General features: G+C 37.9%; 1 protein-coding gene across 2 annotated transcripts; it reads right to left on the bottom strand.

Moving 5' to 3' along the window:
* Nucleotides 1–12,584: 12,584 nt before the first annotated feature.
* On the bottom strand, nucleotides 12,585–15,152 carry LOC309689252 (uncharacterized protein). Of its 2 annotated transcripts, XM_082505543.1 has the most exons (8): nucleotides 15,087–15,152; nucleotides 14,564–14,872; nucleotides 14,152–14,430; nucleotides 13,876–14,022; nucleotides 13,651–13,740; nucleotides 13,270–13,298; nucleotides 12,894–12,956; nucleotides 12,585–12,804 (listed from the first exon to the last, which is right to left on the bottom strand). In XM_082505543.1, the coding sequence occupies exons 1-8, from the start codon at nucleotides 15,145–15,147 to the stop codon at nucleotides 12,691–12,693; spliced, it is 1,092 nt and encodes a 363-aa protein (XP_082361669.1). In that variant the 5' UTR covers nucleotides 15,148–15,152; the 3' UTR covers nucleotides 12,585–12,690. The 2 variants fall into 2 exon arrangements, with proteins under 2 accessions (XP_082361669.1, XP_082361670.1); XM_082505544.1 differs by lacking the exons at nucleotides 14,564–14,872; nucleotides 15,087–15,152 and having other exon boundaries at nucleotides 14,152–14,170; nucleotides 14,296–14,433.
* Between the last annotated feature and the right edge of the window lie 286 nt (nucleotides 15,153–15,438).

Here is a 15,438-nt window from a genome sequence, read left to right on the forward strand (position 1 = left end):
ACAGTTTTTCATTTAATGTTGTTTTTCTCATATTTTTAATGCATTTTCACAGTAGACAGTGGTGCGTTTTTACCTCAACGGAGAATCTAAAATTAGAATCATAAATGGCATTAAGATAGAGTATACAGGGGAATATGAATATGACAATGTAGTATTATTTTCATATAATTCATCAGCATTAAAAACTGAAATGTTTGCAATGAAAAGTAGGCATCCTGTAGCAGCTACCATGCCACAGTGGTGAAACACAGATAAGATGCTTTTGTGGTCTGCGACCTGCTGGTTCCTCATTGCATGAAGAATTCTTTGACGTGAATGGGAAAGTGTTTTAGTAAAAACAGGGATACAATAGCACCAGAGCTCTGGGCCCTGTTTTAGGGCTTTTATGTGTCTGGGTAGGAAGATACTATTGTGGGTTTGTCAACCCTTGGATGAGGTAAACTCCAAGTTCCAGAGAGAGAGTTTACTTAAACTTTGAACAACTTAGTCCCTCGTTGGCAATTTTTCTTCAACAACCTCTGAGCTCTCCCCTCCTTCTGCATTTGAAAAAAGCTGAGTGATGCTTTATGTCATTTCCTCATTCATAAAGTTTCCACCAACACAGAGTACAAAAAGATAGGTTATACATACTATTTATTGCTTTTATGCTCTGTGTTAACATGAGTAAATGGAAATTGTATCATATCTCCTTGTTTATTTTTAAAACTTTTTAAATGTTAAACATAATGTGTTACCTTGTATCATATAACTAAATATTACTTTGTGTTTAACAAATTAGGTTACCCACATCTGTTCTTTTTAATGTTTTAGTGTAAATACTCTCCCATGACTGAAAATGATATGTTTGACAACTTTACTGTGAGATGGTTTTTGTGCATAATACACTGCAAGACGGAAGACATATTGCACCCACATTCAAATATATGACACAAACTTACATGTATGAAATGATCCTCTCACTGATGTGCTGACTTTCATATTTATTATTTACATGTCACTGTATTTAATTTAGTAATTTAAAAAAATGTTGTCATAATGTCATTGTATTTAAAGTAAGAGCTGGACGTAATATTTTGTTTGTGGCAATGCCACACATACACTAAAAAATGTGGCAGTACTAACTCACTGATTAGTGGCTCAAGACAAGAACATGACCGACTGAGTGCTTCAGTGGACTGTCCTCTGGTTCTGGTACAATACATTTTTGAATTTTCAAATAGTCATTAAAGTATTAAAAAAATCAAATACAGTATTATCTTTATTTGAAAATACAGAGTATAGTTGCTGCCTTCTTATTTGTGACTGGTAGGATGTGATGCCCCATGACTGGCAGAAGGTGGTGGCAATGGTGCAAAAAGCCATGTCCCAGCTTTTTTATTTTCCTACATCTGTGATCATGAAGATGTCGTGATGGTGTCTGAAAATGCTGAAGGCTTCTCCCTCTGTCAGACTTCACAGAATGACTGAAAACTTCAACATCAGCTCACCAAACCAGTACAAGCCCAGATTTGGATGTTTCATACTGTCAGTATGACATGTAACAAAGTGTAAGAATAAATGTTTGTGTACTCAACCATTTTTTCCTCTTGTTAAGAAATAACAAGACAGAAATGAGTTTCATCAGTGTAATTATTTTTAAAATATCCATTTTATGTTCTAATAGGACACAATGAGAAGCAATGATGATGTTAATACTCTCAGAAACAGACAGAAGAACAATAAAATCTAATCCTCAATGCCCTTTCTGTAGGTTCAGTGATCGCCATCATAAATCTTGAACCTTGAATCAGACACCCACTTCCAGTCAGCCAGTCAATTCCGCTGCTGTGTTTCCTTGACTGAAGTCCATGATATTATTATGATAGTTATCCTGACCATCAATCTTACTTTTTGTCATGTGACTGGCAGAATGAATGACCCATTCGCAAAGCAGTGAAAAAAGTTCACTCCAGCACTTGCAATGTAATTAGATGATTACAGTTCATTTATAGAACGAAGAAAGTTGTGGAGAGGAGAAGCTGTACAGCAATACAGCTTTTGAGTAGTAGAGTAATGGACAACATTTTTGGTTTTATTGCACAAAAGGATATGAGTGCGATGGTAAAGTGGAAACAGCATCCAGGACAGAAACAGCCACATTATACTGCTAACAGAACTATGTTTCTTTGGTTGTCTGTTAGTGACTGACAAACACTCATACACAAATATCCATTTCACATAAGTATCTCATTTTATTGCATTTTCAATCTGGGAATATTTTCACCCTCTCCACCTCTAGAGGGAGTCTGTGTTATCTCGGTGGCTTCATGTACGATAGTGCACAAGAAAAGAAATCATAATCCAGTCATATATTTCTTTGGTTTGTTGATGATGGAATAGAGATCACTGGAAGAAGAATATCCAGCAGAAGATGAGGAAGCGTTTACAGTGCTGTATGTCACAGTATCATCTGCACCATTACAGGGTACCTTAAAGAAAACATGAATAAGAAATTCCTACCTTAATTAATCATACATGTCAGAAGTTTTGATAGTTATGATTTGGATGCCAACATCTTCATTGTAACCGATTACAGATCTTACCCTGGCTTTATTCTGGGTCTTCTTGGCAAAGCTGATGGTGGCATAAGAAACACCGTCGTCAGGTTCAGCTAGAGCTGGGCGATAGAACGATAACGATATGTATCGCGATATAACTTTTACTCGATAGAGAAATTAAGCTATCGCGATAGACCTCGCCGCTCTTGTTCTCTTAAAAAAAAAAAAAAAAAAAAAAAAGGTCAGCCGATCCAAATTCAGTAGCGCAGAGCCGAACCAATCACAGCCGCAGCGTCACGTCGCGTGACTTGTTACGTACAGCACAAGTGCCAAGCCGCACGTGTGTTTGTTTGGGAAGCAGCCAGCGGGTAATGGAGCCAGCGTGTAATGGAGGAAATGAGTGTGCCGACTAGAAAAATCAACCGAGCGTGACCGAAGAGAAAACAGATGATGGTTCCAACGCCGGAGAGATTGTCGAACGGAAGAGCCATAGAAGTTCCGTAGTTTGAAGGTATTTCGGCTATTTCAAGTCTGACAAAAAACAGAGTAGCGTGCACTGTAAATTGTGCCGAAAGCAAGTCTGGAAATACAATAAACTGGTGCATGCGTCACACTGCGCCACGTTATTGTTTCGGTGAAATGAATTTCTACAATACTGTTAATTCTACTCTCTGCAGTGTTTAAATGCTTACATATACACACAGTTACTGTCCCTCCACACATACGACTCGGTTCTGCTTCTGTGCCCCAGCTTTGTTTACTTTTTCCCACCGAGGCTTCTAGACTTCTGATTGGCCAACATTTCTGCACGGTTAGGAATCTAGCGCCACCTGCTGCTTTGGCATGTTCATAGCAGCGTTTTCCTTCATTTCTGGCTTTATGTGTGGACGGGATTATTTTTTAAAACGAAAACGTTAAATCTCCGTTTTCAAAAATACCCGTGTACGTGTGGACGTAGCCTCAGTCTCTGACTGGAAGCGCTAATTCGTCATTCGGCTTTTGTCAGACTAAAGTAACTGTTAAAACTGTTTGAAAAGCTCAGCTATACAACAAGGAGAGATTGAGAATTTCCTTTTAGTTCTCAGTTTATTTGATATTGACAAAAGTTAGTCAGTTTTGTCTGTTCTTCTGTAAAACAAACTAAGATTTATTTTTAGAATTAATATTTTGTTTCTAAGTGGAATTGACAATTTAGTCTGTTTCGTTTGTTCTATTTTGAAACTTAAACGCTTTAGCGGCTGTCTTTTGTGTAGTTTGCAATATTTGCCTTTATTTATCTGAAAAAGTCTCATGTTCCATAAGTACATCTACCCTGTTGAACTTATTATGGGAAATAAATATTTAAAAACAAGCTGCTGATTATTTCACATTTTACTTGTGAGCAACGGCACATTTAAATCTTACAAATATAGTTATTTGGCTTATATCGTGATAGATATCGTTATCGCCTGAAATGAAAAAAACATATCGTGATATGAAAAAATCTCATATCGCCCAGCTCTAGGTTCAGCCTATAAATTGAAGACATTATAATGGATACAAAATTATTTTGAATTCAAAACCTTTGTCAAGCACTGGGGTTTTTTTAAACAGACATGTTAGAATGAACAAATACAGCAGTAGGGATGGGTATCGTTTAGGTTTTATCCGATACCAGTACCAAACCGGTACTTTTGAAGCAGTGCCGGTGCTTAAACGGTGCTCGAACCGGTGCTTAAAGAATCAAGAACCTTTCATGTTTAGCTGTTTTTTGTAAAAAGATAACAATGTTAGCCTTTTCTGCAGCTATAGGGTATATATGGTATCACTCTTGGTTGGAAGCAGTGCTTAAACAATGGGGAAAAAAAACACCAACTTTGTCCAAAAACCTCTCATGTTTAACTGTTTCCCACTTTTTCTTTGGTCATTTTAGCCTTTTTGGCCAGGGTGAAGGGAGCATCTGCCATCAAACAAGAAGACAGCCACATGTAACTATGACAGTGTTTGCTAGTTCACCTTACATGCATTCATTTAATAACGTGGTTAGCCTACTCAATGTAAATTACACACGAACAACATTAAGCTACTCACACAGAGAAGAACGGCTGCTGCTGCCATCATCATCCGTCATCATTTCTGCTACACTGGCAGGGCTAGGGGCCAGGACTCTCCTCTTCGGGTGCATGTTGCTAACTCCGGGTCGATAACAGGCACCACACCCGCAGTAGATGTGCACGGTGTGAGGTCTCGCAGCAAGCTATCAAATACGTGCATTTCTCAGCCTTTAAAAAAACGCTATGCGTCACCAGGTGTTTCATCAGATTCGAGGAGTTACCTCCTTTGCACAGTGTCACCTTAAAGCACTTGTTGCAGGCTGCTGAGTTTGCATCTTTTGCTGTGAAGTACAGCCAGACTTTGACCGCTTCACCTTGGGCAGCTAATCTGTAGCTCTGCTCTAAAAGAACGTACGTACCTGGGCCCGCCTACTACACTTGCAAAGGTAAAATGATTGGCTAGAATCCAAAGTGTGTGACATCTCAGGGAAAAAAAAGCACCGAAATGAAGCACCGAAATGTGCCCTGCTTTTCGGTCTGGGTACCGTTTATGTCAGAACCGGTGCCAGATACTGGTACCCATCCCTATACAGCAGTAAGTGTAACTTTGAACTGGGTGTAGTGTGTGTGATCTCACAGTGTTGTGACTGGCTTCTGAACCAGACTGAGCCTCTTTGGGGCTTAAGCTTGGTTCCTGCACAGGCACAGAAACATAGGTGACTCAAATTATGCTTTTTCTGCTGTATATGCAGTCCCTATAAATCGGTTTTTGCGACAGTACAAATATTTAGTACTAATAAACATTGTAGTGTTTAAACTCACCTTATTTCCTTCCTTTTGTTCTTTATTTCCTGGAAAAAACAACAGATATGACATAAGTCAGACACAGAAGTGGGTTTCAGACACTTGCACAAATGACTGATCAGGTGATCTGCTGATCTCACGTCTTTGCCTGCTGAAATTCAAACTATGGTCAGTTGCTAAGCTTTCTCAGTTGTATTTATCATCAAGCCATAAACTGTTTTCCTCAATGCAAAGTCAGCAAAACATATCAAACATGAACGCTGAAACATCCAATATTTTTATACAAAGATCTACACAATGATACAGACAAAAGATGAAACATTTAACTTTTTAATTTTAATGTTTAATTTGTGAATGGTCCTACCTTTCATTTTCTTCCATGAGATGATCACTATGATAATTAAGAGTGCTGATAAACCCACAGTCACATAAACATACCACCATGACCAACCTGGAACACATGGACGCATATTTGGTTTAATTATAAGCAACAGTTTGAGGTCAATTATAGTTTTTACGTTTTCTCACCCGAGGACGGAGGGCTGAAGGGAAACAGCTGCACTCTTTTGTCTTCATCTGTCACTTTACACCTTACAAACAGTAATTCAGACAAAATTGACTTCTGATTAAAGTGAGATGTCTCAAATGCCACATTGGAATTACAGGAACGTGATGAAATCTCCATGACTGAGGATATATTCTCTTTACCCTCGTAGACCCACTCCACTGAATGCCTACAGCCTTCATATGAGAACACGTAGCAGTAAAAGATGACTTTATCATTGCTTTTTTGTTCAGTCACTGGTGATGATGGAGATATCGAGAGATAAAGACAACAACAGAAACATTAGCCTCATCATTTTAATGAATATTTTTGTAATATTTCAGTATGTTGCTCAAAACAAAACACATTAACTTGACAACACTGATATACAAATACTCACTGTGAATAACAGAAAGATGAACAGGTGAGTCTTGTTGGTTTCCTGATATGAACCGTTTGCATTTGTACAGACCAACATCCTGATCTGTGACCTTCTGAATAACTAGAGAACAGTTTGCTGTAACGCTCAGTCTACCTAACTTAGCTCCAGCTTCTTTGTGAAACTGATCATGTTCAAAGAGTGTTACTGTTTTTGCACTTCTTAAATTCATGAACATCCAGGTTGTACTGTCACAGTTACGCTGACCATCTACTGGATTTTTACACGGCAAAGCGACTTCATCACCATCTCTTACAATAAACGCTAAATGTTGCCAGGTTGCTGTTGCTGAAATAAGAGAGACAGAGACAAATTTGATCAACAAACTGATTCAATTCAATTCAATTTTATTTATATAGCGCCAAATCACAACAAAAGTCACCTCAAGGCGCTTCATAGATACAGAGAAAAACCCAACAATCATATGACCCCCTATGAGCAAGCACTTTGGCGACAGTGGGAAGGAAAAACTCCCTTTTAACAGGAAGAAACCTCCAGCAGAACCAGGCTCAGGGAGGGGCGGCCATCTGCTGCGACCGGTTGGGGTGAGAGAAGGAAGACAGGATAAAAGACATGCTGTGGAAGAGAGACAGAGGTTAATAACAGATATGATTCAATGCAGAGAGGTCTCTTAATACATAGTGAGTGAGAAAGGTGACTGGAAAGGAAAAACTCAATGCATCATGGGAATCCCCCGGCAGCCTACGTCTATTGCAGCATAACTAAGGGAGGATTCAGGGTCACCTGGTCCAGCCCTAACTATATGCTTTAGCAAAAAGGAAAGTTTTAAGCCTAATCTTAAAAGTAGAGATAGTGTCTGTCTCCCGAATCCAAACTGGAAGCTGGTTCCACAGAAGAGGGGCCTGAAAACTGAAGGCTCTGCCTCCCATTCTACTTTTAAATACTCTAGGAACAACAAGTAGGCCTGCAGAGCGAGAGCGGAGCGCTCTAATAGGGTGATATGGTACTACAAGGTCATTAAGATAAGATGGGGCCTGATTATTTAAGACCTTGTATGTGAGGAGCAGGATTTTAAATTCAATTCTGGATTTAACAGGAAGCCAATGAAGGGAAGCCAAAACAGGAGAAATATGCTCTCTCTTTCTAGTCCCTGTCAGGACTCTTGCTGCAGCATTTTGGATTAGCTGAAGGCTTTTCAGCGAGTTTTTTGGACATCCTGATAATAATGAATTACAGTAGTCCAGCCTGGAAGTAATAAATGCATGAACTAGTTTTTCAGCGTCACTCTGAGACAGGATATTTCTAATTTTAGAGATGTTGCGCAAATGGAAGAAAGCAGTCTTACATATTTGTTTAATATGTGCGTTGAAGGACATGTCCTGGTCAAAAATGACTCCAAGGGTCCTCACAGTGTTACTGGAGGCCAAGGTAATGCCATCCAGAGTAAGAATCTGGTTAGATACCATATTTCTAGGCTTTTCAGGGCCGAGTACAATAACCTCAGTTTTATCTGAATTAAGAAGCAGAAAGTTAGCGGCCATCCAGGTCTTTATGTCTTTAAGACATTCCTGCAGTTTAACTAATTGGTGTGTCTGGCTTCATGGACAGATAGAGCTGGGTGTCATCAGCATAGCAGTGAAAATGTATGCTATGTCTTCTAATGATGCTGCCTAAGGGAAGCATGTATAATGTAAACAGAATTGGTCCTAGCACTGAACCCTGTGGAACTCCATAATTAACCTCAGTGTGTGATAAATTGACAGGTTTTTTTTAAATACAGTACTTAGTGTGAGGATAATTTTAAATCCACTGCATTTTACACATTTCTGTCTCAGATTTGGTTTACAGTTTAAAATTATTTATGTCATGCATATCTTTGAAAGCAAAAAAAAGCACATTCAATGTATTAAATATGCTCTTGATGTATTGAAATGTATTTGTAATAGTTGCCATTAGGATCAGAGCCATCAACCTGTTTCAAAACCTGCGATTCTTTCATTTAATGCTCACCATACATGTTTGGGACTGAGCCCTACACTTATTTACGGTCCTACTTGTTTTTGAACTGAACTGAACAAACATGCCCCACTGAAGTAAAAGAGAGTAGGTTTCCAATAGATATCAGTGTCTCGTCTCTGTGAGCTGATGGATTTGAACATTTCTACAGAGATCAGGACACAATGAAAACATGTCTGGTTGTCTTTTCTACACTCAGAGCAAAAAAAAAAAAAAGTCTCTAAAATGGGATCCAGGTCCTTTATACAAAGATGGGTTTTAGTAATATGATTACATGTAAACATGACCAGACAGTTTTTGCTTAGTTGCTGCTGTTGAGAAATAGTCTGAAAGTCAAAAGAAATGAAAAACAAACTGATGTCTCACCTTTAGATTTCAAGATTCAAGTAAACAATAACAGCATGGCATTTAAGCATATAGTATTTAATGATGTAACACTAGAATGTTTGCAATTTAATGTGTGTCCTTACCTGCAAACTGAAGCATCATCATCATGAAAAAAGAAATCTTAAACCATCTGCTTGGAAACATCGTGCCTTTTGGTGTCTCCTTGTAACGCTCACTATGCAGTCTCTGAGAGTTCTTCTGAAACACAAATGCAACATGTGCTTCTTGTGGTCTGTGAGGTGTCACATCCTCATAATGACTTAACGTATGCGTCTTCTCACGTCATTCACTTAGCCAACATGAGATTACAGGAAGTCATTTAATATTAATGCAGAGACGATCAGCTGAGATAAGTTGTTCACAGAAATGCAAATCCTTTTCTGTTAGACTGTGTTATTATTAGAAAAAAGAAGAGTCTTTGAGATGTTTAACATGGAGCATAAACCCCCCCAGTCCAACATGGTGACATCACAGTAACTTGGAACAAAGACAGACAAGATGCGTCAGTGCTGTGACGCGTCTTGTCTGTCTCTGACATAACTTTCTCCCCTACGTAACCAACACACAAATGATGAAATTAGCCAGCCGCTGCTGGTCTTTCTGGAATTGGAAACCCTACCTTCGCCTTGGGGAGTGAAAATATGAACATTACTTTTATTAATTTTTTTAATGCACAAAAGCAGAAGAGAATTATAGTAAAGTAGAAACTTCATCCAGAACAGAAGCAACAGCATTATGCTGCCAACACAACTTTGGCTCTTTGCAAGCTTCTGCACTGACAACATCCAAATGCAAAGCTAACCAGGAAAGCAGAGTGATGATAAAGCTGATTTTATACCCAGTCCCAGCAGCCAGACCCTGGACTTCAACCAAAGCAGTGATGAGGAGTCAGGCTTGCAGCCTTGTTTACCTCTTCATGTTTCTAAACTAAAATCACTGAAATGTTTTTATCTTTTCTTTGCATTGTTGCCTTTGTTTTATTCCTAAAATCTAAAACAAAGAGTGTATCTGTGCCCCCATTTGGATGGGTATTTGTGTTGGTGTGTGTAACCTATAAGTTCATGCTGTTAAATTGTGTTAATGTTACAATGCAAAACAAGTGGTGTAACAAATTTCAAAAGTAATGCACTGCAATACTTTTTTCTTTAAAGGAACAAGCAAAATGTGCAATACATGACTTTTCTTGAGTAAGGACCCAAGTAATGGTGATTAGACATTTTAAAAAAAAGCTGTGAAGGCTGAAGTAAGGCGCTCTGGCAGCGATTGGGCCCAACAAAAATATCTAGCCCACAACATCAGAGAAAAACAACAGTAAGATGCAAGAGACAGGAAAAAAGAATAAAGATGGCAAGAAAAATATATCTATTTCCTGTGAGTAATGAGGTGTCACTTCCTCACGGTGACTTCAGTCTTTTTCTTCTGAACTCTAACATTTGTTGAATAACCTTTTTAATCTAACATAATGATAATATAATGATAAAACTGAGTGTATGCCAACCCCAGCCCAGCAACCAAATCCCGATCGTCCACAGGTAACAAATCAATCACTCGTATAACAGTGCAACATCCAGCTCTATCTGTACATGTTTCTACAGTAGAATTACTCTGCGTAGCTGTATTAGGATCGGGATCTGTGTGAGTTTGTGGGACTGTAGCCTTAATAATTGGTAGCTTAGATTATGTTACGGGTTATGTAAAAGTAATGTGATGAGAACTGTAACAAATTACTTTCTCTGGTGTTTAATTACATTACATTAATTTTTAGACAACAGTACTGTGTAATACATGAGTGACAAACCCGGCACTAGTCACTGACCTATGTTGACCAAAAAAAATAAAATTACCAACAAACTACACACCAAACTTTGACTTTTGACCAAAGAAAAATGTTAATGCCACAGCAGAAGCACAGGAAGTAGGTGCTATCTCCATTTGTCAGGGTATTTTTTCTTTACCCTCATACACCCACTCCACAGTGTGTCTACAAGGCTAATGTGTCCTCACAGAGTGGTGACTTTACCATTGTCCTTTTGTTTGGTCAATGATGGTGACGGATATTTTGAAAGAGAAAGACATTAAAAGGAAAATTAGTCTCAACACTGTAATCAATATCAATATAAAATCTCAGTCTGTTGTTCTAAAAACTTTAAGACACTTTAAGACACATTAAGATCTAAATATTCACTGATAGATGAACATGAGAGTCTGATACTTCCTGTCTTCCTGATATGAACTGCCTGCTGTTGTAATGACCAACATCCTGATCTATGACCTTGTTTATAAGACTCAGTAAGACTCAGAATGAATGATTTAGCCCATATTCAAAGAGTGCTACTGCTGTTTATCCCCTTAAAGAATTCAAGATCCAGACAACACCATCAGAATTATGCTGAACATCCTTTACACTTTAACAGGGCAACGTGGCTTCATCACCAACACTTGACAGTCAAAGATAAAAGTTGTCCTGTTGACGCTGTTGAGAACAAGGAAGAGAACTGTTACCAATAATAATATGACTGCTTCATGGATACTTAATATAAGGACCATTTTAAATAAAATTTTGTGTCTCAGCTTTGGTTTAAAATGTACAATTATTTCTGCTGTATATACAGCAAAATCTGCAGACAAATCAGTATAAGGAAATAACACAAATCCATTTGAATGTAAACGTACTTCTTACGCTCTCCAGGTCGCCTCTCTAATGACACATCTCTAAACCTTTTTTGTAAAGACATATAAAAATACATCTGTTTCCTCTGAGTAATGAGGTGTCACTTCCTCACATTGACTTCAGTCTTTCTCTTCCAATCACCAATATTTGTTGAATTAGTTGAGATCACCTGTTTGTTACAATTTAGAGTTAAAAGTAAAAATTTATTTTTTATAGTTTGCCTATTCTAAGCTTGTGTACTTTAGTATTGTGTTATTGTGCTATTACATGTACTCCTGTGTGGTTAGTGACAGAACAGGAAGTTGGAGGTGTGAAGATTCTTAGTGAATTGTCAGGGACCAAGCAATAAGGCATAGAGGACACAGATGTTTAATTCAAAAATAGGCTTTTATTGACCCCAAAACATGAAAGATAATTAACAAAGCCAAATAATTAAACAAGCAGAACAATAAGAGAGACTGATTTCACTTTAATTGTGTTAAGCTTTACACTGATATAAACTTGCATTGTTGTGGTACTAATAATAATAAACAATAAAGACAAGAATGACAAAAACTCATTTAAGTAGCAGATGTGAAAATTATCAAATTATTTTTAACAGAAAAACTAAAATAACAAAGCAGCTAATTCTACAAGACCTTCATTTTTAGGTGATGTTTTTCACACTGTCCACCTCGAGAGGGAGTCTCAGCTCAGTGGCTTCATGCCTGAAGATCTGATATTGTCTGTTCCATCACCCCTAAATCGACTGTGGCTCAGGGGTTTGGGAAGCGCATCTGTAACCGGAAGGTCGCCGGTTCGATCCCTGGGCTCTCTGTCCTGATCGTTGTGTCCTTGGGCAAGACTCTTTACCCTACCGCCTACTGGTGTTGGCCAAAGGGGCCGATGGCGCGATATGGCAGCCTCGCTTCTGTCAGTCTGCCCCAGGGCAGCTGTGGCTACACCGCTTGCCTCCACCAGTGAATGAATAGTGGGATTGTAAAGCGCTTTGGATCCCTTGAAAAGCGCTATATAAATTGCATAAATCCAATCCATTATTTTTGTATATGAACTACAAAACAATTTTTCAGAAATTATATCAAATAAAGACTGCATAAGCTAGCAATGAGATAAGATGAGCTGCATCATACCTTGTGCCCATGACCACAGACAACAAGTTTCAAGCAGTTACAAAGTTAGATTTCCTATTTTAGAGCATGCTTATAGCCCTGTTTACTCTAACCTGCATCTTAGTTGATGATCAGTCAGTCAAAATATGCAACATTTTAAACAACGTCATACATGCAGTAAGTAATATCTTATTTCTTTGGTTTGTTTACAGTGGAGTAAAGGCTGCTGGGATCACAGAAAACTCCAGAAGTGGAGAAAGTTTTCACAGTGCTATAGGTCACAGTGTCACCGTCACCTAGAACCTAAAAGAAAACATGAAAGCTAAATTCCACATACCTTATAATTTAAAACAACACATACTGGTCATGATTTGGATAGAAATATACTTTACCTGGGCTTTCGTCTTACTCTTCCTGGTGAAGTTGATGGAAGCATAGGAAACACCAGGTTCAGTCTGCAATATTATGACAATCAGCTCATCAACTGTCAGCTTTCAAGTATTTGTCTTCATTCACACAGACACATTTCACACAGCACATACAGCAGTGAGTACTGGGCGTAGTATGTGACCTTTGCAGGGTTGAAGTTCTGCTCTGCACAAATACAGGACAGCGGAGTAAGAATCTCACAGTTTTCTTATTTATTTTTGGGCATCGGCTATTTTATATTATCCCCCATGAATCCTTTGTTGCTGCAACTACTTATTTCTACACTACATGTTATACTCACATTTACATAAAGTATTTTATTATTAGTGTTAAACTCACTGTGTTTTCTTCCCTTTGCCTTTTATTTCCTGAAAAGACAAGACAATCATGTTTAGCTTTCGTACTGAAAATCCACAGTTTCAGTTTTGTCTCATTTCTAAAGCAAACAAACAAAAACAAACATCTAACACATGGCAAAACCACAACAGTCAAAAGGAGACAATTACATATGTTACATTTATCATCATGATTTTGTTTCCGCACGTCTTCAAATAGAAATCTCAATGATCAGTGAAACGTTTGCAGATGTGCAACACCTGTAAACAGCTGTCTGGAAACTGCCTTATACATGAAACTCTCAAAATGAAACATATTTCTACACACATTGAAAATACACAATTAACGTTTTTAATTTACCTTTCAATCTGTGATTGGTCTCACCTTTCATTGTCTTCTGTCTGATTATGATTACAGCAATCCCTGTGAGTGTTGCCAAACCCACAAGAACAACAATGAACCACCATGACCAACCTGGAAACAGAATAAAAATCAGCGCAGTCGCTGCCACTGTGAAATGAGCTGGATGTTGTAAGCCTTGTGAGACACACTGAATCAAATGAATTCTATTTCAGCTCTGACATTCGTATTTGTGGTTTTAGTCACTACCTCGTTTTTCTTTTCTTTTGTTTGGAAATGTTATGTAACTTCCATTTGATGTGGTTCTGTCCTCTAAAGTAGTCTCTCCACTTCTTATAGCTGACGTTGGCATAACTGTAGTTGTTGATTTTGTTGTTGCTGTTCTTTCATCTCCACCTGTACAATGAGAATATACACCATGTTGCTTAAGTAGTATTCTTTTTAACACTGCTGTTATATTTAAAGTCAGTTACATAAGATGAACATATATTTGTTGTAATTATGAATTTCAATTTTAGTTCTCACCTGTTTTGTCACCCGAGGACTTCAAGGTAAAGGGAAACAGCTGTGCTGATTTAGTGTCTTTATTTGTCACATTACACTTCAATGACTCATAAATCGTCTGCTTAAAGGTAGATGATCTAAATGTGACAGTAGAACTGCATTCACCTGGTGATATCTCCATATCTGAGTTAGATATTTCCTCTTTACCCTGATACAGCCACTCCACTGTGTAACTACAGTTTTGATGTGGGAACACATTGCAGGACAAGATGAGTTTATCATTGTCCTTCTGTTCAGTCACTGGTGATAATGAAGATGAGAGAGAAAGACACCAAGAGAAAAAAAATGAACATTACTAATTATAATTAATGTAATGCTTCAGCAATTTTTTAAAGACACTTTAAGTTAAAAACATTAAGATGTAAATACTTACTGTGAAGCAAAAATAAAAAAACCAAAGAGTCTGAGTGTTGGCTTCCTGATATGAACTGCCTGCAGGTGTAACAACCAACATCCTGATCTGTGACCTTCTTTATAACCAGAGCACAGCCTGCTGTAACATTCAGTCTGTCTGCTTCTTTCTGTCCATGTTCAAAAAGTGTTACAGTGTTTCTTTCAATGAAGTCATTGAAGAGCCACTCAATGTTGTCACAGTTATCCTGACCATGTTTCACATTTTCACAGGGTAAAGTAGCCTCATCATCAATTCTGACAATCAAAGATGAATGTTGCCCACTTGCTGCTGTTGAGAGAAAGAAAGAGAAATGTGACCAGCAAACTCAGAGTACGGCTGTGTTGTTCATACTTTGTCTAAATATAATCAGTATTTAGTTACAGTAATTAGTTACTGATTACTTTTTTCAAGTAACTTGACCAACACTGCTGAGGACCATTTTAAATAAACACCAGCTTTTGTCTCATCTTTGGTTTAAAATCTATGTCATTTGTATCCTTACCTGCAACCAAACAAATCAGTAAAAGCAGATTATCCATCTGAATCCATCTGACTGTAAACATTGTGCTTCTTCTTATTCTCTTGATCTAATGACACATCTCTGAAGATTCTCCTCAAAGATATCTAAAAATAAATCTGTTTCCTGTGAGTAATGACGTGTCACTTCCTTTTAGTGACTTCAATCATTTCTTCCAGTCAACAGCATTTGCTAAATTAGTTGCGATCATCTGTTTAATCTATCACAGTTTAAAGTTAAACATTAACACGTTATTATTATTGGATACATTTGTTTACTCTAATCCTGTGTAATTGAGAATTGTGTTATTATGGGGTTAGAAATGGCAGTTGTGGGG

The sequence above is a fragment of the Aulonocara stuartgranti genome, assembly GCF_965226115.1.
Source record: "Aulonocara stuartgranti genome assembly, chromosome: 15".
Taxonomy (NCBI): Eukaryota; Metazoa; Chordata; class Actinopteri; order Cichliformes; family Cichlidae; genus Aulonocara; species Aulonocara stuartgranti.